Source organism: Microcebus murinus, chromosome 18 (assembly GCF_040939455.1).
Source record: "Microcebus murinus isolate Inina chromosome 18, M.murinus_Inina_mat1.0, whole genome shotgun sequence".
Lineage (NCBI taxonomy): Eukaryota > Metazoa > Chordata > Mammalia > Primates > Cheirogaleidae > Microcebus > Microcebus murinus.
Genome location: NC_134121.1, coordinates 52,550,103 through 52,572,992, shown reverse-complemented (window position 1 = coordinate 52,572,992; position 22,890 = coordinate 52,550,103). Strand labels below are relative to the sequence as shown.

Below are 22,890 nucleotides of genomic sequence, written 5' to 3'. Positions count from 1 at the left end.
TTGTTGATATGTTATATAACTTAAGAGTATTTTTATGGTCATTGAAGAAAATTGGTATAACAGAGAAAAATATAGGAATTTTTAAAAACTGAATAAAAGTATCACCATGAAATCCAGGAAAATGTAGAGCAAGGTGGCAGAATAGAACTCCACTAATGATCATCCTTCACAGAAACATCAATTGGAATAACTATCCATGCACAAACTGTTATAAGATGTTTTTTGTAAATTTTGTGGTAGCCACAAAGCAAAAATCTATAATCAATACACTAAAAATAAAAAGTGAGGAATCAAATGATACTACTAGAGAAAATCAGTTAAGCACAAATGAAGACAGTAAGAGAGGTAGAAAAGAAGAATGTGTCTGCAAAACAACTTGAAAACAATGAATAAATGGTAATAGTAATTTCTTACCTATCAATAATTATTTTGAATATAAATGAATTAAATTCTCCATTCAAAAGACACAAAGTGACTGAATAGATATCAGAAACAAGACTCATCTATATACTGCCTATAAGATACTCACTTCACCTCCAAGGACATACATAGACTGAGAGCAAAGGTAAGAAGAAAAGATATCCCATGTAAATGAAAACCAAAAGAGAGCAGAAGTAGTTATACTTAGGTCAGATAAAATAGGATTTAAGTAAAAAACTGTAAAAAGAAACAAAAAAGACCATTATATAATGAGGAGTCAATTCAGCAACAGTAAATACCATTATATACTGCCTGTAATGATGCTTCAGTCAATGATCGATTACCTATATGATGGTGCTCCTATAAGATATGAATGTAGCTGAAAAATTCCTATCATATGATGATGTCTTGGTGATCCTGACCCTGTAGGCCTAGTCTATGTGTGTGTTTGTGTATTCATTTTTAACAAAAAAGTATAAAAAATAAATATAAATAAAACCTTTAATAGAAAAAAGCTTATAGAACAAGGATATAAAGCAACAAAAATTTTTGTACAAGCAATCTAGAGATTCAGTGCAATTCCTATTAAAATATCAACATAATTTTTCACAGAATTTGAAAAAATAATCCTAATATTCATATGGAACCAAAAAAAGAACCCAAATAGACAATGCAATCTTAACAAAAAAGAACAACTATCTTGCCCAACTTCAAATTATACTGCAAGGCTATAGCGACCAAAGCAGCATGGTATTGGCATAAACACAGACACACAGACCAGGAGGTATTAATATTACAATTAATCCCACAGAAAGACAAAGGATCATGTGATACTATTATGAATAACCATGTCAACAAATTTAGTAACATAGAATAAATAGATAAATTCCTGGACACATACAACCTACCAAGATTGAATTATGAAGAAATAGAAAATCTAAATAGATCAATAACAAATAATGAGATTGAACAGTACTAAAAAGTCTTTCATCAAAGAAAAGACCAGGACCTGATGGCTTCATTGCTGAGATTTCCCAATATTTCTCCTTAGACATTCTGCACAGGGATTGGCATCTACTATAGCACATAAATTCACTTTTTACGTAATGCCCCCAACAAAAGCTAAGAAGAAATTTAATGGCAGCAATGTTTAGTTTTTTCAAACCCAATGAGTGCTGCGTGTCTTCTGTAACACTAACTATTGTAATGAGTTATGTTTGAGGCTTATATAATGTAAGAATAAAGGAAGTACCTATATAGACCCAATGGCTTTCTTTTATAAATTTCTCCTCTACACATATTTCAACACTCCTAACACCATCCTCAATTGCCTAGCACATGTGTTGTTTTATTCTTAGAATTTACCTCCTACTTCACAGAAAAATATCTTAACTCTCAGGGGTGAAATCTTTACTTCATGCTGTCATATTTAAAAATTTTCTCAGCTTTCACTGACACTTCCTTTTTGTCTTTTGACAGAAAAAAATGACCCCTTCTCCTTTTCAAGGCTGTATTGTCATCTTGCTTCTGACCCAATCCCTTGTTATTCTCCCCTCCAAAAGAGCAGCTCTCTACCTGTTACTTGATTTCTCCAGTGTTTTCAGCATCTCCCTCTTCACTCCCCCTTCTAAATATTATCTCAAAAATAAAAACAACATTCCCCAAACAACTCCTTTTGACTATCACCCGATTGATGGCTTTTCTTTCATAACTAAGCTTCTCAAAAAAAAAAAAAAAATGATACTTTCTTTTGCTTCCCCATCTCACATTCAATCTTATACATGTGTATTGTGTATTGAGCAACTTTCAAGTTCTGGGTGATGTGAGGTTTACAGCAGTAAAGTTTTGTACCCTTCAGATCTTTACCACCCATGATGGGAGAAAAATGAGCATAATTATCTTAAAATATAGCGAGGTGCATACTACAATAGCAAAACCATGGAGTGCTAACCATGGGAGTGCCTGGAAGGAGCATGCAACCCACGTGGGATGAGGGAAAGGAAGGCTCCCTGGGGGAGGAGAGGTCAGAGGTGAAACCTGAAGGACAAGTAGGAGTGAGGCAAATAGATGTAGTTACTGGGGGAAGGCAGGTTGAGAGCAGGGGCTAGTTCCAGGAGAGAGTAGAGAGGTAAATGAGAACATGGTGTGTTCTCTTAAAAAATAATCATGTCTAAGTATGGCCGGAGTCGGAGGATGAGGACAAGGCAAGGGAAGGGTGGAGAGAGAAGGAGGGACCAGATAACAAAAATCCTCGCAAAGATGGTTCAACATACGTAAATCTATAAATGCAATTCACCACATAAACAGAAGCAAAAACAAAGACCACATGATTCTTTCAATAGATGCAGAAAAAGCTTTTGACAAAATTCAACACCCTTTCATGATATGAACACTTAAGAAAATAGGCATAGAAGGGACATACCTAAAAATGATACAAGCCATATATGACAGACCCATAGCCAACATTATACTGAATGGGGAAAAACTGAAAGCATTCCCACTTAGAACTGGAACCAGACAAGGCTGCCCACTATCTCCACTTCTATTCAACATAGTGCTGGAAGTCCTGGCTACAGCAATCAGACAGGAAAGTGGAATTAAAGGTATCCAAATAGGGGCAGAAGAGATCAAACTTTCACTGTTTGCTGATGATATGATACTATATTTAGAAAACCCCAAAGATTCAACCAAGAAACTCCTGGAACTGATCAATGAATTTAGTAAAGTCTCAGGATACAAAATCAATACACAGAAATCAGAGGCATTTGTATACACCAACAACAATCAAATTGAGAACCAAATTAAAGACTCAATACCCTTCACAATAGCAACAAAGAAATTAAAGTACCTAGGAGTATACTTAACCAAGGACGTAAAAGACCTCTACAGGGAGAACTATGAAACACTGAGGAAGGAAATAGCAGAAGATGTAAACAGATGGAAATCCATTCCATGCTCGTGGATCGGCAGACTCAGCATCATTAAAATGTCTATACTACCCAAACTGATCTACAGATTCAATGCAATACCTATTAAAATCCCATCAGCATTCTTCACAGATATAGAAAAAATAATTTTATGCTTCGTATGGAACCAAAGAAGACCCCGAATATCAAGAGCAATTCTAGGCAACAAAAACAAAATGGGAGGCATTAATATGCCAGATATCAAACTATACTACAAAGCTGTAGTAATTAAAACAATATGGTATTGGCACAAAAATAGGAATATTGACCAGTGGAACAGCTCTGAGAATCCTGATATAAAATCATCCTCATATAGCCATCTAATCTTTGACAAAGCAGACAAAAACATACGCTGGGGAAAAGAATCCCTTTTCAATAAATGGTGCTGGGAAAACTGGATAGCCACTTGTAGAAGGCTAAAGCAGGACCCACACCTTTCACCTCTCACAAAAATCAACTCACGCTGGATAACAAACTTAAACCTAAGGTATGAAACTATTAGAATTCTAGAGGAAAATGTTGGAAACACTCTCCTAGACATTGGCTTAGGCAAAGAGTTTATGAAGAAGTCCCCAAAGGCAATCAAAGCAGCAACAAAAATAAATAAATGGGACATGATCAAACTAAAAAGCTTCTGCACAGCCAAAGAAACAGTCATGAAAGTAAACAGACAACCTACAGAATGGGAGAAAATTTTTGCATCCTACATATCTGATAAAGGGCTGATAACTAGAATATACTTAGAACTCACGAAAATCAGCAAGAAAAAATCAAATAACCCTATTAAAAAGTGGGCAAAGGACTTGAACAGAAACTTTTCTAAAGAAGACAGAAGAATGGCCAACAAACATATGAAAAAATGCTCATCATCTCTAATCATCAGGGAAATGCAAATCAAAACTACAATGAGATATCACTTAACTCCAGTGAGAATGGCCTTTATCAAAAAGTCTCCAAATAACAAATGCTGGCGTGGATGTGGAGAGAGAGGAACACTCCTACACTGCTGGTGGGACTGCAAACTAGTTCAACCTCTGTGGAAAGCAATATGGAGATACCTTAAAGCGATACAAGTGAATCTACCATTTGATCCAGCAATCCCATTGCTGGGCATCTACCCAAATGATCCAATGACACTCTACAAAAAAGACACCTGCACTCGAATGTTTATAGCAGCACAATTCATAATCGCAAGGCTGTGGAAACAGCCCAAGTGCCCATCAATCCAAGAATGGGTTAATAAAATGTGGTATATGTATACCATGGAGTACTATTCAGCTCTAAGAAACAATGGTGATATAGCACATCTTATATTTTCCTGGTTAGAGCTGGAACCCATACTACTAAGTGAAGTATCCCAAGAATGGAAAAACAAGCACCAGATATATTCTCCAGCAAACCGGTATTAACTGAGTAGCACCTAAGTGGACACATAGGTACTACAGTAATAGGGTATTGGGCAGGGGGGAGGGGGGCAGGGGGCGGGTATATATATACATAAGGAGTGAGATGTGCACCATCTGGGGGATGGTCATGCTGGAAACTCAGACTTGTGGGGGCGGGGGAGGGCATTTATTGAAACCTTAAAATCTGTTCCCCCATAATATGCCGAAATAAAAAAAAAAAAAATCCTCGCAGAGAAACCAGAACATAGTCAAGGCAGCAATGGGAATGATAAGATAGAATTGTAGGTCAGAAGGATTGTTTATAGGTTGTGTGGAAATGGATTACTGTCCCATTTCAAGATGACAGGCAATAGGTAGAGACAAGGACAACAGAGCTCAAATATCTAATAAAATTCCAGGAGGCTAGTAGGGAAGCAATATTTGACAAAAGTATTAGTCAAAAATTTCCCAGAACTTAAAAAAAAGACACAAGTTCTTTGATTGCAAGTGAACACAAAGTGCCATGCAGGACAAAGAACAAAAGCAAAACCTACACCTAAGCACATTGTGAAATTTCATACACCTGTGGTTAAGAGAAAGTTGTAAAATATCCTAGAGAAAAAAACAAAATACGCCAAATTTATGAGTACCAAAGTTATGTTAGCATTCTTATTAGCAAAATTAGATACAAGGAAGCAGTAACATACTATTTTTAAAGTGAATAATCTAAGACTTTTCAATCAGAGCCAACAACAACAACAACAACAAAAACCCCAAAAGCAAAAAACAAAACAAAAAACTAGTAATGTAATGACACAGCAGCAAAAATATAGGTAGAAAAAGTGGACAGATTTAGTATAGTCAAAATACTTACCAATGGCCAAAAGTTATATTAAAATATGCTTGATGCCGGGCGTGGTGGCTCACGTCTGTAATCCTAGCACTTTGGGAGGCCAAGGCAGGCGGATTGCTCAAGGTCAGGAGTTCGAAACCAGCCTGAGCGAGACCCCGTCTCTACCAAAAATAGAAATAAATTAATTGACCAACTAAAAATATATATATACAAAAAATTAGCCGGGCATGGTGGCGCATGCCTGTAGTCCCAGCTACTCGGGAGGCTGAGGCAGTAGGATCGCTGAGCCCTGGAGATTGAGGTTGCTGTGAGCCAGGCTGACGCCACGGCACTCACTCTAGCCTGGGCAACAAAGTAAGACTCTGTCTCAAAAAAAAAAATAAAAAAATAAAAAATAAAAAAAAAAATAATATGCTTGACATCAGAAGTAATCTAAGAAATGGATGTTATCACGGTGGTACTATATTTTATCAGTCAGATTGGTAAAATTTAAAAATAGCTATAATGTCCAGTTTTGGTGAGGCCATGGAGACTATAATCACTAGTATTTACTAAGTAATCCCTTGTTACTATTATTAGGTGCTGTGCTAAATACTTTACATGCATTGTCTACTTTAATCACCCCCCTCAACAAATCTTGAATTTTTTAAATTCTAAAATGACATTTGATAGATACTCTTATATCCTCTGGATCTCATAGATAAGAAAATAGAAGCTTCCAAGCTAACTCACTTGCTCAAGCATGGCACAGTAAGTCAGAAGTAGAGCTAAGGATTTAAGTTCAAATATGCTAAAGGATTTGTTTTATAAGGAACAGGAATGTGGGGAGAAAGATGGATAGAAATATAGGCTGGTGTTGTCACATCACCAGAGTAATGTAGATTCAAACATGTTTGTTAACATTTGAGGTTAGTAATCACTAATAGATCAAATTACCAATCCAGAACTTTCTGGATGAGAGGTGGGGAAAAGGGGAACCTACAAAAAAGGAACAGAGGACACATGATCAGGGAGGAAATGGAGACATGGAAAACAACAGGAAAGCTTAATTTAAAGAGACAGTAAAATAAGACGGCCAGAGCAAATGGATCGATTATCCTAGGGACCTAAATCTCACACCTTGCTCATGGAAAGTAAAAGATTTGCAGATGAGGTAAAAAGAAAAATGTAATTGTACTGTTTCCAGAGATACCCTGCAGGTAGATAATGCCTGAGGTTGGTCAAAATATACCTGTGAAAGGCAAATGCAAATAAGAAAGGAGGGCAGGAATGTATCGCAAAAAGGATATTTCAAGGCAAAAAAGCATAAAACAGGACCAGGTAGAATTTGTTTATTATATTTTTAAGAAACAAAGAGAAATTTTTGGAGAATATTTGACAAAACCCATATGCAGGCAGCACAGCTGGCTCAAAGGAAGGACAAAAAGCAAGAACAGAAAAGCCCTTGGGGAACAAACAGACCTTTCCAGTCTCTTTTTATCAGTATCTTTTTATCAGACAGCTGGACCGCTTCATTCTTCTCTCTTTGCAGATCAAGATTTTCTGCTTTTGCACAAAATGTTGAGAAGAGCAGCACACGGGTCCCAGGGGGACTAGTACTCTACAAATAGCCAGCAACGATTCCAAGAGGAATGTTTTAGCCTGATGCAAAACACATCACATGAAATTTCTAAGGCTACTGGCACTGAAGAATATTGCTGCAAAATAAAGGAAACGAAAAACAAGGAAAATTGTAAAATGTGTGTAGCTAAAGTAAGCATAATTGAATGAACAAAGACATACAAAAGTGAGATAGCATAGCATTTGTAATTTAAACTCACAGACTCTGGAGATGGTTTGGGTTTTAACCCAGGTTCTGCTATTCGCCAACCGTGTGAATTTGGGCAAGTTATTTAAATTCTCTGGGCCTCCCCTTTCTCATCTGTAAAATGGGGGTGATTATAATAGTGCCTACCTCATTGGACTATTATGTGGATTAAATGCGTTAATATTTAAGTGTACCTTGCACATGGTAAAAGCTATATGTAGTTGCTAAATAAGTACATTATGCTATAAAATCTGTGCTATTTCATTTTTGAAATCCCATAAGGATTATTTTTTTAAACTGGTAAACTGATTCTAAAACTTATTTAGAAGAGTAAATGCATGTGACTTAAGAAAATGTTGAAAAGAAGATTCATGAGAGTGAGCTTGCTCTATTATAGTGCCACAGAGATTACAGTGTGGCACATGTGACAGAAGAGGCAGACATATTGAAGGAAAAGAACAGAATTCATGACCAAAAGTGGACTAGGCTAGAATTTATAAGCTCTGACCTAGACACAAAGTTTTTCAAGGAAACAAGCTACTAGAAAAAAAAATTCCTAAATTATATTCTCTGTACACAAAATGCTGGCAATGTTATGAAATGTAATCATTTTGTAACTTCTATAGCAGACAGTAGACATACAGAAACAATTAGAAGTCTTTTTTCAAAAGGTTGATAGTGTCATGGATTAATGAGTTCAATCTGAGTCTATAGACTCTGCTTGCTGAGCCATTTCTGGATCCCATATAATTAGTAAAAGGGTAAATATGATTGAATAAATACTGAGGACATGGGAAATAGATAAGGAAGATTTCATGTGATTATAATGGCCAATGGGACACAGATGAGAGTCAGATTTAGGAATTGTATGCATTTATTGTTTCCTTTTCAGTTGTGTGTCCAGGAAGTAATCAAAGTGCAGAGGAATTTAACAGACTTACTAGCTGTAAGTAGAAAGATAGGGGTCCTTTTTTACGTTTGTCCTTTAGCCAAAGATAAACTCCATGAATTAAAGCAATTTTGGAACAACCTTGCTTTCTACTTACAAGAGATGCTCAAAAAAAGATAGGATGGTAGCTATTACCTGTTCAAAATGTTTCTCTACAATACTGGAAAGCAGGATATACTAAAAACCAATACAGAGAAAGTAGTTTGTTTTCTGGGACCTGTTGCAGAAATAACAAGCCTGTAGGAATGCAGACATTTTTATGTGACATTGTTCTAAAGGGTCTCCTGTTTTCAATTTCAAGAAAGAATGCTGTCATCAGCATGCATGCAATGCAATTGAGATGCAGATAAAAATGCACAGTTTACTTTGTTACCCTGAAAAAAATTGCATTGTTTCAATGCTATATTTCTAGATTCAGTTTTTAAGAACCTGCGGAACAGTTTGGGGTATTTTCTGACCTAATATTTTGTATGTTTATATATGTCATTTAAAAATATGTTTTCTTTTCCACTTTGCTCTGCTATTCTCTGAACTGGCTTTTTACGTATCTTTGTTTAAAAGATTGTATTGGAGTCAACTCTCCCATTAGGACCTTATATGAAAAAGCCCGCTGAGAAAGACTAGATTCTCCTTGGTTTGATGGTTCCTAGTGTTTTGATTTGTTCAGCCAACCATCTGCAACTACAAACTCCCTGCTGAGGAACTGGCAGGACACAAAGAATTGGAAAACAACAAAGGAGTCACTATGTAAGCATAAGAGTTTTTGGCAGCCTAGCTGAATTGAGACCATAATCCTCTTCAGAAATCAGTTTAAAACAGAACTATTCACAATGAACACGAAATTAAAAGCATGATGTAGTAGTGACTCAAAAGGAATGTGAATTCTTCTCCAGGACATGCAGAGACCTGTGGATGAACTGTGCTTCTAGAGTTTTCCTCCAGCTTTTCTAAGAGTAAGTTAACCTTTAAAATTATGGTTATTTTGCATACGGAAATGTAAGACTAGAAATCCCAAACATTTGGGTGGAAACCACTAAGTACAGCAAGTTATTTAAGAGTTGTTTTGATTTTTCAAATAATAGGAGTATTTTATTTTGTATAACTCAATAACCAGTTGGAGAACTAAGAATTTTCATTTTTACATCATGACTAAAGCATGTTTGGACAAATAGTATGTATTATCTAATAGTCTGTTGGGTAAATTGAAAGGAATGTCATTTTATGTTGCTTCTTTGCACGTCTGAACTATTTTCAGAGTTATTTAAATTACTTATTCTTTTTTGTTCATTTTCAATTTTACTGCCAGAGGAATTATAAACATTGGAGGATGCACGATTTTCTGAGTTTTGAATTGTTTTTAACTGGCTTAAGAATATTCTCATCAAGAAAACTTTGGGAAACATTTTTATTGACCTTGTTTATCATACTAATTATATAATGATTTTGATCTAATTTGTTGTGCAATGCATTTGTTCTCTGAATAACAGGAATTCTACCTAACAGGGACATGACTGGCTTTTTACAATCAATTTATTATTTCTAAATGACACAATTTCCTATTCAGAGCAATTTAAGATAACTAGATGTTTTGTGCTATTATGGTGACCAATATTTTTGCCCTGATATTTACACCAAGATGTTCAATGGAAAAAAAAAAATGAGTCTTAATAGAAGGAAATAAGCACATTCATGATAATTAGATTATGTAATTTTTATTCATAAATATTTTCCAGCATATACATTAATCCACAGAAAGAAAGAAGAATAGTCATTTGAGTACTATATTTAACTTTCAGATATTGAGGTTTACCTAAGCATTGATTTCTTAATTGAAAATGGTTGTAGTTTGGTTTGAGTCAGGGTTTCCAGGCTATTACAGCCTGCTCTGATGGCGTTATTATCAGGAGCTCATCTACCTTGCTGCTGAATCTTTTTGTTCACTTATGGACAATTTTTAAACATAACTTCATGCCTTAGTTTGTGCCATGAATGAGGCACATCATAAAAGAAACCTCCAGCAACTATTTCTGTCCTAAAGCCCTTGTCCTATACCTGCTTTAGAATTTCTTCCTGTCATGTTCTCAGTCCTCATAGTTTCAGACTCATTTTTTTTTCCCTCTTTATATTAACTTTCCATTGCTGCCGTAACAAATGGCCACAGACTTAATGGCTTAAGATAAAACAGATCTATCATCTTACAATGATGGAGGTTGGGAGTGTGATGTGGGTCTCACTAGGCTAACATCAAGGTGTTGGCAGGGCTGCGTTCCTTTCCGGGGGCTGTGGAGAGGATCTGTTTTCTTGACTTTCACAGCTTCTAGACGCTTCCTGCATTCTTTGGTTCATGGCTTTCTTCTCCATCCCCAAAGCCAGAAGCAGCAGATTGAGTCCTTCTTATACTACCTCACTCTGATCTCATCACCTGTTCCCTGTTTCACTTTGTAGAACCCTTGTGGTTACCTCTGGTCTACCCAGATAATCAAGGGTAATCTTGCTACCTTAAAGTCACTTGATTAACAACCTTAATTTCATCTGCTACCTTAATTCCCTTTTTTCATGAATGTGACATATTCGCAAGCCCCAGAATTAGAACAGGACCATTATTCTGCCCATCACCTTTCTCTTCAACTATTCTTTGTCTTTCAGGAAATAAATAGCAGCATAGTATTCCTTGCAATAAACTATGGTTTAGGCTACATGGTTAGGCTACATGTCTGGCAGCACTCCCCTGAAGCCGCCTTGAGTAAATTGTCTTCCCATTTGAGCTGCCTCTTGAATACCAGAAGGGGTCAGCACATTTATGGCTTACTTCTGCTCTGTGGTTGAACCATGAACCTCATCAGGAGCAACCTCATCAGTAAAACCATTGAAGAGAAAATAGCAACCCTATGATCTCCATCCCTGTTCAGTATGGTACTACAGGAGGACATCACTGCCATGAAGACCTAGGCCTTATTAGTCAACTGGCTTTGCGCTCCAAGCACTGCACCAAAGCTTGAACTACTACCCTTGAATCATCTCCTGGACCAGTTTCCTCTCTTAGAATAGTGAGTTCTGATAACTGAGAGTAGGCTTTATGCTTTCTTTGTCAATTAAGATAGTTCTTGGGCATTTGACTCTACAACTCTCAGAGCATTTTTGTTATTCTTCCTTATGTGTAGATAATGAGACAGACCTTCTTGCAATGCAGTTATATAGCTCTGTCTGGGCAATACACTAATACATTTCTCCCTTGCTCCCTGTGGGGGGGCAGATTCCAGGACTCCCATGGATATCAAACCCACATATGCTCAAGCACCTTATATATTATTAAATGGTGTAGTATTTGAATTTAACATGCACCTATCCTCCTGTATACTTTAAAGGAGGATTTAATTAATTATTATAAAACATTTAGAATTACCTGGATCATAGGAAATCATCATTAAATGCTAGGTAATATTGCTTTTTCTTCATTATCCTATATTCAAACTACCCCCAATCTCTTTGTTCCAGTCATACTGAACATATGAAATTCTCTAAAATTCCCATGATGCTTTCTATATACTTGCCTTTGGGGTTTTCTGCTTTTGGATTTATTGTTTTTTCTTTTTTCTTTTCTTTTTTTTTTTTTTTTTGATGATTATCTTTGGACTTTGAAGAGATTCAATTATAAAGGTCAATAAAAGTTTGAGTTAATTATATTCTTGAGTTCGTGACACACAAAATTTTTGGTTCAAAGAAAGCTTCTATCTTATTTTGGTTTTTTATTTTATTTCAAATTCCCACTTTACTCCCAACCTCCATTTCTATTTCCTACTGCCAAACGTGAAGGAATTTTTTTACCATATTTGATGGTGATCCTTTACTTCCTTGATATTTTTGAAAAATGTGTATTGCATGTAGTGTGAATTAACATTGTAATATAACTCTGAACTTTTCCTTTTTTTTTTTTTCTTTTGAATTGGCAGTATGTTTTTAAGATCTCTTCATGTCAATGGGTGGGTATCAATCCATTGCTGCTGATTCCTACATCATACTCTTTGGACTGTCCATCAAAATTTGTTTTATAACAGCATACCATAATAATCTACATTATAAAGAACATCCTTGCACAGGTTCCCTCATGAAGTCATGTGAAAATTTCCTCGGGATAAATACCCAGGAGCAGAAATGATTGATGATAGGATATTGCTAGGTAGTAATGAATTTGTAATAAATCACCAAAATCATGGGGTAAGTTTATATTTCCACCGTCAGTACATAAAGCTCCTTTCTCCCCATTAGACAGTTTAACAGTCCCAAGTGTTGGGGAGACAACAACACTTTACATTATCAACCCCTCTGATTTTTGCAAGTCTAGTGAGAGAAAAATGACATCTCGTAATCATTTTGATTTTTATTTCTTTCAAGATTAAGCATCTCTTCATATGTTTTGTTTTAGCTTTTGGCTTCCTCCTTCTCTAGACAGGCAACTGGAAACAGCTGTTCTGATGTTTCTTTTTGGTTTGGTTGCACAATGTTTTCTACTTCAGACCTTCACATTTACTTCCCTTCTGTCCTCTTTTTAAAAGAAACAGGTCAAAATGAACAAGAGACACATGAGTGTGGTTCAGCAGACGTGGGCTCTTCTCTGCAAGAATTGTCTTAAAAAATGGAGGATGAAAAGAGCGACCTTGTTGGTATGGTTTGGGGTCTATGTGTTCTAGTATTCAGAGGGTGAAAAAGTATTTTTACAGGCAACACTAATTCTTCATTTTCATTATTTTATGCTTCATGTATGTATAGTCTAATTAGCAGGCTAGAATTTTTTCAAATTCTGGGCTTTGGTATCTTTTCAGATAAAATGTATTTTTTTTCAAGTAAAATTAAAACTATATCATTATTGTATGTCCTACTGAAGGCATTTTTTAAAGAATTCATATTGAGAAACTTCCTGAAAAATAAAGCCACATCTGTATACTGTAGAGATAAAAATTCTTAACCTCTGAGCTCATTTGAATTTCAGAGGTACAGAAGTTCAGGGCCAAAGCCAAAGAGGCAGAGTTTAATTTTCAGATTTAATTCAGAAAGTGACCCAAAATTTAGAAAACAACCAAAAGACAAATTGTAGCACTTCTACACAGTTGCACTCTGGATACAGACAATGTACATTTGTAAGAAACAATGGGCATATAAACAAACAGGAATATAAAATGGCATTTGGAACTTTTACTTCTATTAAAATATTACTTATTTTCTTCTGATCATTAGAATGACTCAATGTGCCTTGTGTAGAAAATTCATTAAATTCAGAAAAATATAATAAGTAAGATAAAGTCTTCCATAAAATACTCATAATTCAAAAGTTGGTATATTATCATCAGATCTTATGAATAGGTTTGTGTGTGTATGTGTGTGTGTGTGTGTGTATGTTTATTCAACAAATACATATTGAATGCTAGGATTGGAAGTGAATAAAGTATCAAAAATTCCTACATGGAGCAAGGATTATATAAATATAAATATAAAAGTTGAAATCTCATTCTATATAGATGTTTTACTTCCAACCTTTTAATTAGTTTTCGTATAGACATTACATCTATCTAGTTTTCTATGTAGATAAACAGATATAGACATAGACCAACACATATAACTCAAAGAGGATCACATGATGAATATAACATATAACTCCTTTGAAAGGATTTGTGTTTAGAAGTGCAGCTAAATAATAAAGTGGGGGCTTCCCACTGGGCTTCAAATGCATTCTGCTGCATTTCCAATTCCAGATTATGGTTACAGTGACAAAGACTTCTAAAATTCTTTTTATGAACAATATATTGGGACTATCCTCTTCCACATGCAGAAAGCAGAAGATAAAAGTATGACTTTGATCCTGTTGATGGAAGCCAGTTACTTATTCCATGCCACCTACCATTTAATTATTGTTGTCATTGAAGTTTTAACATGACTATAAGCCGTTGGGCCAGTCATGAAGCAATCTAGCCTTTATCATTGGCATAAAAGTATAGTAAACTTACATTTCTGAATATAATTGGAATTGATGTGCATAGTTCTGTCTGGGTAGACAATGTGAATATTTCAAAATGTGAAGATTAAAGTACAAAATAAAATCAAGACATTTAAAAACTGGGAGCAAGAACAAATGAAATGCAAGCTGCATAATTGTTTTAAGTTGTTTGTGGATGATTAATCTGTGGTAGAACACCCATCGATTTGCTTCATTTTTCTCTCATTGCTATGCAGGAATGGCTTTTCTCACTTCTTCTAGTACTATTTGCATACTTAATGTCATTAAATTTACATCAAATTAACGACTCTCCTCAAATGCCTGCAATGTATTTGGGACGTGTAGATCATTTTAATGATACTAATTATATTATTGCATTTGCACCTGAATCCAACACTACCCAAAGGATAATGGACATAGTAGCTTCAGCCCCGTTCATGAAAGGTATGTTCTCTGGCTGTTCACAGTAATTCCTTCTTTGCAAAAGACACAAATTCATTTTGAGATTTCCTTGATAAATTGTGTTAGATAGTCAAGTTTCTGGATTTTATTAACAACATTAATGTGTATTTCTTTCCAGTCTCAAGGAAGTTTTCTTACTCTGTTCCCTAGTATTTAGGAAATTCTGTTAAAAGGGTTATCTTCATTTTAGCACATGGCAAAATGAGATAGTTCAGGGATATTTAAATGTATGGTTGTGAAAAGATTCTGGAAATTTTGGACAGTGTTTTTTTTTAATCTCTTTAAATACATAAAAATTGAGAGAGAAGCTAGACAATATCAAAAACTCATGAGGCTGGGCACGGTGGCTCATGCCTATAATCCTAGCACTTTAGGAGGCCAAGGTGGGTGGATCATTTGAGCTCAGGAGTTTGAGACCAGCCTGAGCAAGAGCGAGATCCCATCTCTACTAAAACTAGAAAGAAATTAGCTGGACAACTAAAAATATATATTGAAAAAATTAGCCAGGCGTGGTGGCACATGCCTGTAGTCCCAGCTACTCAGGAGGCTGAAACAGAGGGATTGCTTGAGCCCAGGAGTTTCAGGTTGCTGTGAGCTAGACTGATGCCATGGCACCCTACCCAAGATGACAGATGGAGACTCTGTCTCAAAACAAAAACAAAAACAAACCCCATGAGCAATATTTATTAGAAAACCAGGTGACAAAGTGTTCCTTGTATCCCAAAATATAAATGAGTGGAGAAGAAACACCAAAAGCCACAAAATCAACGTGGTACCTTTCTCTGGGAATGGGAAGAGTACAAAGAGAAGTGATGGGGTACCTGGTGGTTCTGAGGGCAGCCCCTTAACAGTTAATAAGTAACCACTGGAAAGCAGAGACAGCTGATTTGAGAACAGCAAAATAAACCATTTTCAGTAATTATATTGCTGTTCCAGATAGCTAAGGAGCCACCAAGAACTGGTAAGTTATGTCTGAAGCCTCAGCAGCCAACTTGGCACAAATTGGGCAATGATTTGAAACTCATCAAACAGATATTGATGTCCATGCTTTTATAATGTTATGAAAAGGAAAATGTAACTAGCTGTTTACTTTTAGAGAATGATATAGGTTGAGGATCCCTAATCCAAAAATCAGAAATCCCAAATGCTCTAAAATCTGAAACTTTTTGAGTTGTCAACATGATACCCAAGTGGAATATTCCACACCTGACCTCATGTGATGGGTCACAGTTAAAACGCAGTCAAAATTTTGTTTCATGCACAAAATTACTAAAAATACAGTATAAAATTACCTCCAGCCTATGTGTATAAAGTATATATGAAACATAATTGAATTCTGTGTTTAGACTTGGGTCCTGCCCCCAAGAGATCTCATTATGTATATGCAAATATTCCAAAGTGCAAAACAATCTGATACACATCTGATCTCAAACATTTTGGATAAGAGATACTCAACCTATACTAATGTGTTCTTACAAAAATTTGTAAATAAAGGGGAAATACCAGCATGTAGCCTATGTGAACTGTAATATTGCATGACCAAATAGAAAAGTACTATTCTATATTTTACTAATAAGTTTTTTAAAATGATAGAACATTTTGAAACTCTCATTGAATTAATGGACCTAGGCACTGTGTATCAATAGCTGCTAATATCTCAAAAAAAAAAAAAAAGAAAGAAAAAGAAGCAATTAGAAATTATGAAGCTCTGATTAAACAGCACAGCACCACCACCTATAGTCTGGCGAAAAGGGTTTCTAGCTGTTGAACTGTAGGAAATACAGAGGACAAAGGAACACAAACAAAATCCAGACTGTGAGGAATTATATGGGTTAAATGGCCTGGGTTTGATCAATAACATTGAGCCGTTTACATTATGCGTTTTAGACTACACAAAGCCTCCTAAGGAAACACTATACAAATTTAACAATTATATGCTATTTTTGTAAATTCGGCTACATTGACGCTACTGTCAGACGGAAATATATACTAGTATTATAGTACACATTTCAACATTAGATGGGTGTATCTGTACATGGATTTAAGTGGATGTAATGGTATTGCTATTATTAAAAATTCATTGTGCTTTAAATTATTGGTTAAAAAGTTCATTTGGAAAGGCATATTATATTTTCAACAAAAATGTTTGCCATATAACACTTACGATTTTATCTAGAATGTTAGAAATTTGTGCCTCCCCTAGCTCACCCCCACCCCCAGACCCAATACTACCTTTAGGGAAGACATAGATTTAGTATAAAATACCTTCAGCATAATTGAGTATGGCAGGCTGTCTTTGAGTCACACTGAAGTCTTTGTAATTAACTACTCTCTTTTCTTCACATGGCAGGAAGAACAATCATGGGATGGCCTGATGAAAAAGGCATGGATGAATTGGATTTAAACTCTTCTGTAGATGTAGTGAAAGTCATTTTTACTGATACCTTCTCATATCATTTGAAGTTTTATTGGGGATATAGAATCCCTAGGATGAAAGAACACAGAGACCATTCAGGTAACTTTCTTAGTAGAAAACACACACACACACACACACACACACACACACACACACACACACGCACATATATGCTATTATTAATATATCAGTAGCCACAAGGGGTCACATGTGAGAGCAGAAGTAAATTAACTGCACAAATGTACAAAACATATACTTTTAATTTCTGAACATAAAAGAGATTCATCCTTATTAAATAAAATTTACATTTTTAATTACATTGTTTTATTAAGTAATTATATTTACTATTATTTCTGTTTCTCCAAAATAAAACCTCGACAAAATGGTCTTGCTCAATGATTTCCAAACATTTTTTAAAAATTTAGTGCTTTCTTGGCACAAGCAACAGAAGAGCAAAGCTCCAAAAAAAATTCTTGATAATGAAAAGAATTATAATATTGAATGAAAAATCACTGACAGCTGGTCCTAAAAACACTAATAAAGCAATTCTGGTATATTCTCCTGGGGTGTGCTCTACTAACTTCAAATGAGAAGATTTACCATCCACTATATTGTCATGGACTTTGAGTGCATTTTGGAACCTTTGAAATTTTGATTTTTCCTATAAACAAGATTGTCCCATCCCATAATAACGGGTGTGTTCTTTTTCTAAAGCTCATTGTCAAGTAATGAATGAAAAAATCACATGTGAATCTTCGATGTTCTGGGAGAAAGGCTTTGTAGCTTTTCAAGCTGCCATTAATGCTGCTATCATAGAAGTGAGTATTAAGTTAAAGGAACCTAATTGCATTACAAATTAAATTTTGGTGGATGGTGATTGTGTTAGTCTGCTGCATTGCTATAAAGGAACACCTGAGGCTGGATGATTTGTAAACAAAAGAGATTTATTTGGCTCATGGTTCTGCAGGCTGTTAAGAAGCATAGCACTGGCATCTGCACCAGGTGAAGCCTCAGGAAGCCTCCACTGGTGGTGCAAAGGGAAGGGAACTAGCATCATGTGGCCAGAGGAAGGAAGCAAGAGAGAGAGAAGGGTGGGGTGCCATGCTTTTTTAAACACCTAGCTCTTGCGTGAACTAACAGAATGAGAACTCATTCATTATCATGAGGATGGCACCACCAACCCTTCCATGTTATCAGGGATATAATGGATTGCCCTATTCTATCATTTATTCACTTCATTAATAAGGCACAATATACTGAACAACTTCTATATGCAAACCATTGTGCTAAGTAGTGGGGATCAAAAAATAAGTAAAACACAGGCACTTTTCTACAGGGATGCAGGGGAGATAGAAATATGGATATATAGTCATAATAAGATTTTAGGTTCTATTATAGAATTTTTATTTTTATTTTTTTTTAGAGACAGGTACTCACTATATCACCCATCCAGAGTGCAGTGGCATGATCATAGCTCACTGCAGCCTCAAACTCCTGGATTAAAGCAATCCTTTTGGCTCAGCCTCCAGAGTAGCTAGGGGGCACATGCCACTATGCTTGGCTCTATCACAGAATTTTTAAATGGTGTATTAGTCAAACAATGACGTAGGAGGATACTCTACTATGAGATATCAGGGAAGATTTACTATTAATAATTGAAGTGACATTCCAACTAGTCTTAAAACATAAGTAGCATTTTGTCCAGTGAAGAGGGTAAGTAGTCAAGACAAAATCTGGAGCATTTCAGGAATTACAAGGTGCTATATATATATATATATTACATGAAATGATTAAATGTACATTGTTCCTTATAATTTAGCAAAAAAGCCTGAGATAATTGGATTGATGACAACAATTTGTTCATTGATATCTTTCTTTAGGTCACAACAAATCATTCAGTGATGGAAGAGCTGATGTCAGTTACCGGTATAAATATGAAGATATTACCTTTTATTGCCCAAGGAGGAATTGCAACTGATTTTTTCATTTTCTTTTGCATTATTTCTTTTTCTGCATTTATATACTATGCATCAGTTAATGTTGCACAAGAAAGACAATACATTAAGTCATTGATGACAATGATGGGACTTCGAGAGCCAGCATTCTGGTAAATCTCATGACTATAGTCCAGCATTTAAATGAAAATTAAAGATAGGTTTGTAGAATGCGTATAGATGAACAATTTCAGATGAACAAAAGTGTACTGTGAAAAGTAAATCATCACAATTAATGACATTAAAAAGAAGACATCCCAAAATACAGTGGTATGTTCTGCTTTAAGTAAAAAAGAAACCAGCTGTTCATTGTGGACCCATTATAAACCAGTTGCCGTATTTAACTCTTAAAATATATAATTTCTTTTAATTCTCTTATTTTCCAGTAGAGAAAACTAAATTTTAAAGAGATTAAGTAACTACCTCCTGGGATTACATAGTTACAATGGAGCAGAGAAAACGTGAATCGTGAACCCATGTCTATGTGACTGGAAAGTTATTCTCTTTCCCCTATAAAGAACTTTCTTCCTGTGTCTTTGACATTGATAATAAGGAAGAACATATCTTCATATCTATCTATCCATCTCTCTATATATCTGTATTCTATGTCCTATATCCATGTATTAATATAAATCTGTATCTATATCTAATCATCTGTATCAGCATTTGGTAAATTATGGACTATTTTTGTACAATCTGCAAATTAAGACTGGTTTTTACACTTTTAAATGTTTGGAAAAAATCAAAAGAACAATAATATTTTCTGGCACATGAAAATTTATATAAAATTCAAATTTCATTGTTTGCGAACATATTTTTATTGGAACATAGCCACACATCATTTACATATTACCTATGACTGCTTTTGTGCTACAAAGTCAACATTGGGTGGTTGCAACAGAAACCGTATGGCCTGCAAAGCCTAAAATATTTACAATTGGGCTATTTAGAAAAAATGGTTTGCTCACCCTGGCATCATAATCTACTTTTTTGTCCATGTTGTTTATACAATTACTTTACTGAAATAACTTATCCAAAATTGACAAATCATCATAGATGTTTTCCCGGAAAAGTTCTCCCTGGAAACGTCTCCCAATTACACCCATTGTACTACCTAGCTTTTCTTAATTTGCAATTAGTATCAATTTTACCCGTTTACTTGTTTGCTACCTACCTTTCCCTGTGGAATATGAGCTTCAGGGCAGGGAAGTTTTCAGATTTGTTAGCTATTGCATCCTCTTTACCCTGATCAATGACGAGTGTCACAAACATATAAATGTTCAGTTAAGGATTTATTCAGTAAGAATAAATGAATGAAGTGATGAAGTAACAGCACTCTGAACTGATGCTTTGTTTCTTTGCTAGGCTTTCCTGGGGTTTGATGTATGCTGGCTTCATCCTTATTATGACCACTTTAATGGCTCTTGTTATTAAATCTTCACAAGTTGTCGTCCTAACTGGTTTTGTGGTGGTCTTCACCCTCTTTCTCCTCTATGGCCTGTCTTTGGTGAGTTGATCAACTTAATCTCAATCCCTCTTTCATTCTTATTACCCCATTCTCTCTCCTCCCAATCATTTGTCATATGTTCTGTCTGCAGTATTTGCATGAAACAGTATCTGGGGGGGGGGGGAATTGATGAAATATACTATTATAATATAAAATTCCTTTTTTTGTGCTACGGATGGTTCTCAGTGAATTTTACACCAGCTGAAGTTTTTCTCTTTTCTCAGATAACTTTATCTTTCCTGATGAGTGTGTTGATAAAGAAACCTTTCCTCACCGGCTTGGTTGTCTTTCTCCTTACTGTCTTTTGGGGTATCCTGGGATTCACAGTGTTGTACGCACATCTTCCTGCATTTTTTGAATGGACCTTGTGTCTTCTTAGCCCCTTTGCCTTTACTGTTGGAATGGCCCAGGTAAGGGTTTAAGGTAACTATGTCACATTTTACAAAACATTCTAAACAGATTCCCTCCTAAAAATTCATGCAATATGTTCTAAGCACTAAAATGATATCCTACTTTTGCAAAAATGAACACTTAAATGATAAGAGACATTTTTATTTTTCTCTCTCAGCATAATTAGTTTTTTCTTAAGCCCCTAAATATAGGATGATTCTTCATTATTGATGCTTCCACTTCTAACTGGTCGTCTCAGTAAACATTTGTCCGATTTAATGCTCAGGAAACATGACCCTTATTGTTATCACAAACATTTGAAAGCCAGAAATTTGGAATAAATAAATTTTTACTTTTTAATTTCCCATTTCTAAATGAAACTGAACTTCCTGTCATAAAAATTAATTTTGATATAACTATAAAGCACTAAATGAAAGGTTATATGCTACCTATAAACTCATTATATTCTCCTCTACATCAGGGAGAAATTATTCTTCTGTCTTCTGCCCAATTACTGAAATACATTTACCTGTCCAAGTTTTTAGTCTGAAATGGAGTCCTCTGCTCAGAATGCGCTCCTTTCCCCCATCCTAAGCCTGACAAAGTCCTCTATTAGGTCCAACTCAAATAGCACCTTCATTGAATTTGTACTTCCTCTTAGAAGACTTTCCCTGGTGCTGCCTGTGGGTTTCTTAGTTCTCAGTACCAACTTCCGTTTACTTCCCAAATTGCTTTGTAGTTAGATAATTCCATTGCTACTGAAATTATCTTCCAGTAGATCTGAGCTCTGCAAAGACACGAATTATGTCTTATTTGTCTTTGCAAACTCAGTGCAGAAATAAGACAATAATAATTCTTAATGCCATATTGATTCTTTTTAATTTAATTTATCTTTTTTTCAGCTTATACATTTGGACTATGATGTGAATTCCAATGCCCATTTGAATTCTTTGAACAACCCGTACCTAATAATAGCTACTCTTTTCATGCTGGTTTTTGATGCTCTTCTCTATTTGGTATTGACATTGTATTTTGACAAAATTTTGCCCAGTAAGTATAAGCGTGTTTATAATTCAACACAATTATTAATCACATTTCTTTAAAATAACTCTACAATATATTTAATACAAATTAGCAAGTATTTTTTTCAAAATTTTTAATAGGCCGGGCGCTGTGGCTCACGCCTGTAATCCTAGCTCTTGGGAGGCCGAGGTGGGCGGATTGCTCAAGGTCAGGAGTTCAAAACCAGCCTGAGCAAGAGCGAGACCCCGTCTCTACTATAAATAGAAAGAAATTAATTGGCCAACTGATATATATATAAAAAAAATTAGCCGGGCATGGTGGCGCATGCCTGTAGTCCCAGCTACTCGGGAGGCTGAGGCAGAAGGATCACTTGAGCCCAGGAGTTTGAGGTTGCTGTGAGCTAGGCTGACGCCACGGCACTCACTCTAGCCTGGACAACAAAGCGAGACTCTGTCTCAAAAAAAAAAAAAAAAATTTTTAATAGAAGCCTAATGGTATTCTGCACTTTGTTTATAGAATCACTTTCTACAACTTTGCTCTACTATAACATGTTAGTGCATTTCTTTTTAAAAACAGACATTTGCAAGAGATTATGGATAATTATACTGTTAGTGTTTTTATCAGAACTAGATAAAGAATGCTAGTGCTTGATATTTGAACTTAGAAATCTTTAAGTGCTTCCCCATTTAACTCACTTCTTAGACAATAGCACAATATTTATTAATTGTA

At 35.4% G+C, this 22,890-nt stretch overlaps 1 protein-coding gene across 1 annotated transcript in view; it reads left to right on the top strand.

Moving 5' to 3' along the window:
- The first annotated feature begins 8,967 nt into the window (after nucleotides 1–8,967).
- ABCA9 (ATP binding cassette subfamily A member 9) overlaps nucleotides 8,968–22,890 on the top strand; it is a 58,855-nt gene continuing 44,932 nt past the window's right edge. Inside the window, exons 1-9 of the mRNA XM_012747410.3 lie at nucleotides 8,968–9,333; nucleotides 12,934–13,041; nucleotides 14,606–14,813; nucleotides 17,182–17,346; nucleotides 17,962–18,065; nucleotides 19,128–19,354; nucleotides 20,607–20,748; nucleotides 20,973–21,158; nucleotides 22,041–22,188. Of these exons, the coding sequence (XP_012602864.2) occupies nucleotides 12,946–13,041; nucleotides 14,606–14,813; nucleotides 17,182–17,346; nucleotides 17,962–18,065; nucleotides 19,128–19,354; nucleotides 20,607–20,748; nucleotides 20,973–21,158; nucleotides 22,041–22,188 (1,276 nt within the window). The 5' untranslated portion in view covers nucleotides 8,968–9,333; nucleotides 12,934–12,945. The remainder of the gene's footprint in view (nucleotides 9,334–12,933; nucleotides 13,042–14,605; nucleotides 14,814–17,181; nucleotides 17,347–17,961; nucleotides 18,066–19,127; nucleotides 19,355–20,606; nucleotides 20,749–20,972; nucleotides 21,159–22,040; nucleotides 22,189–22,890) is intronic.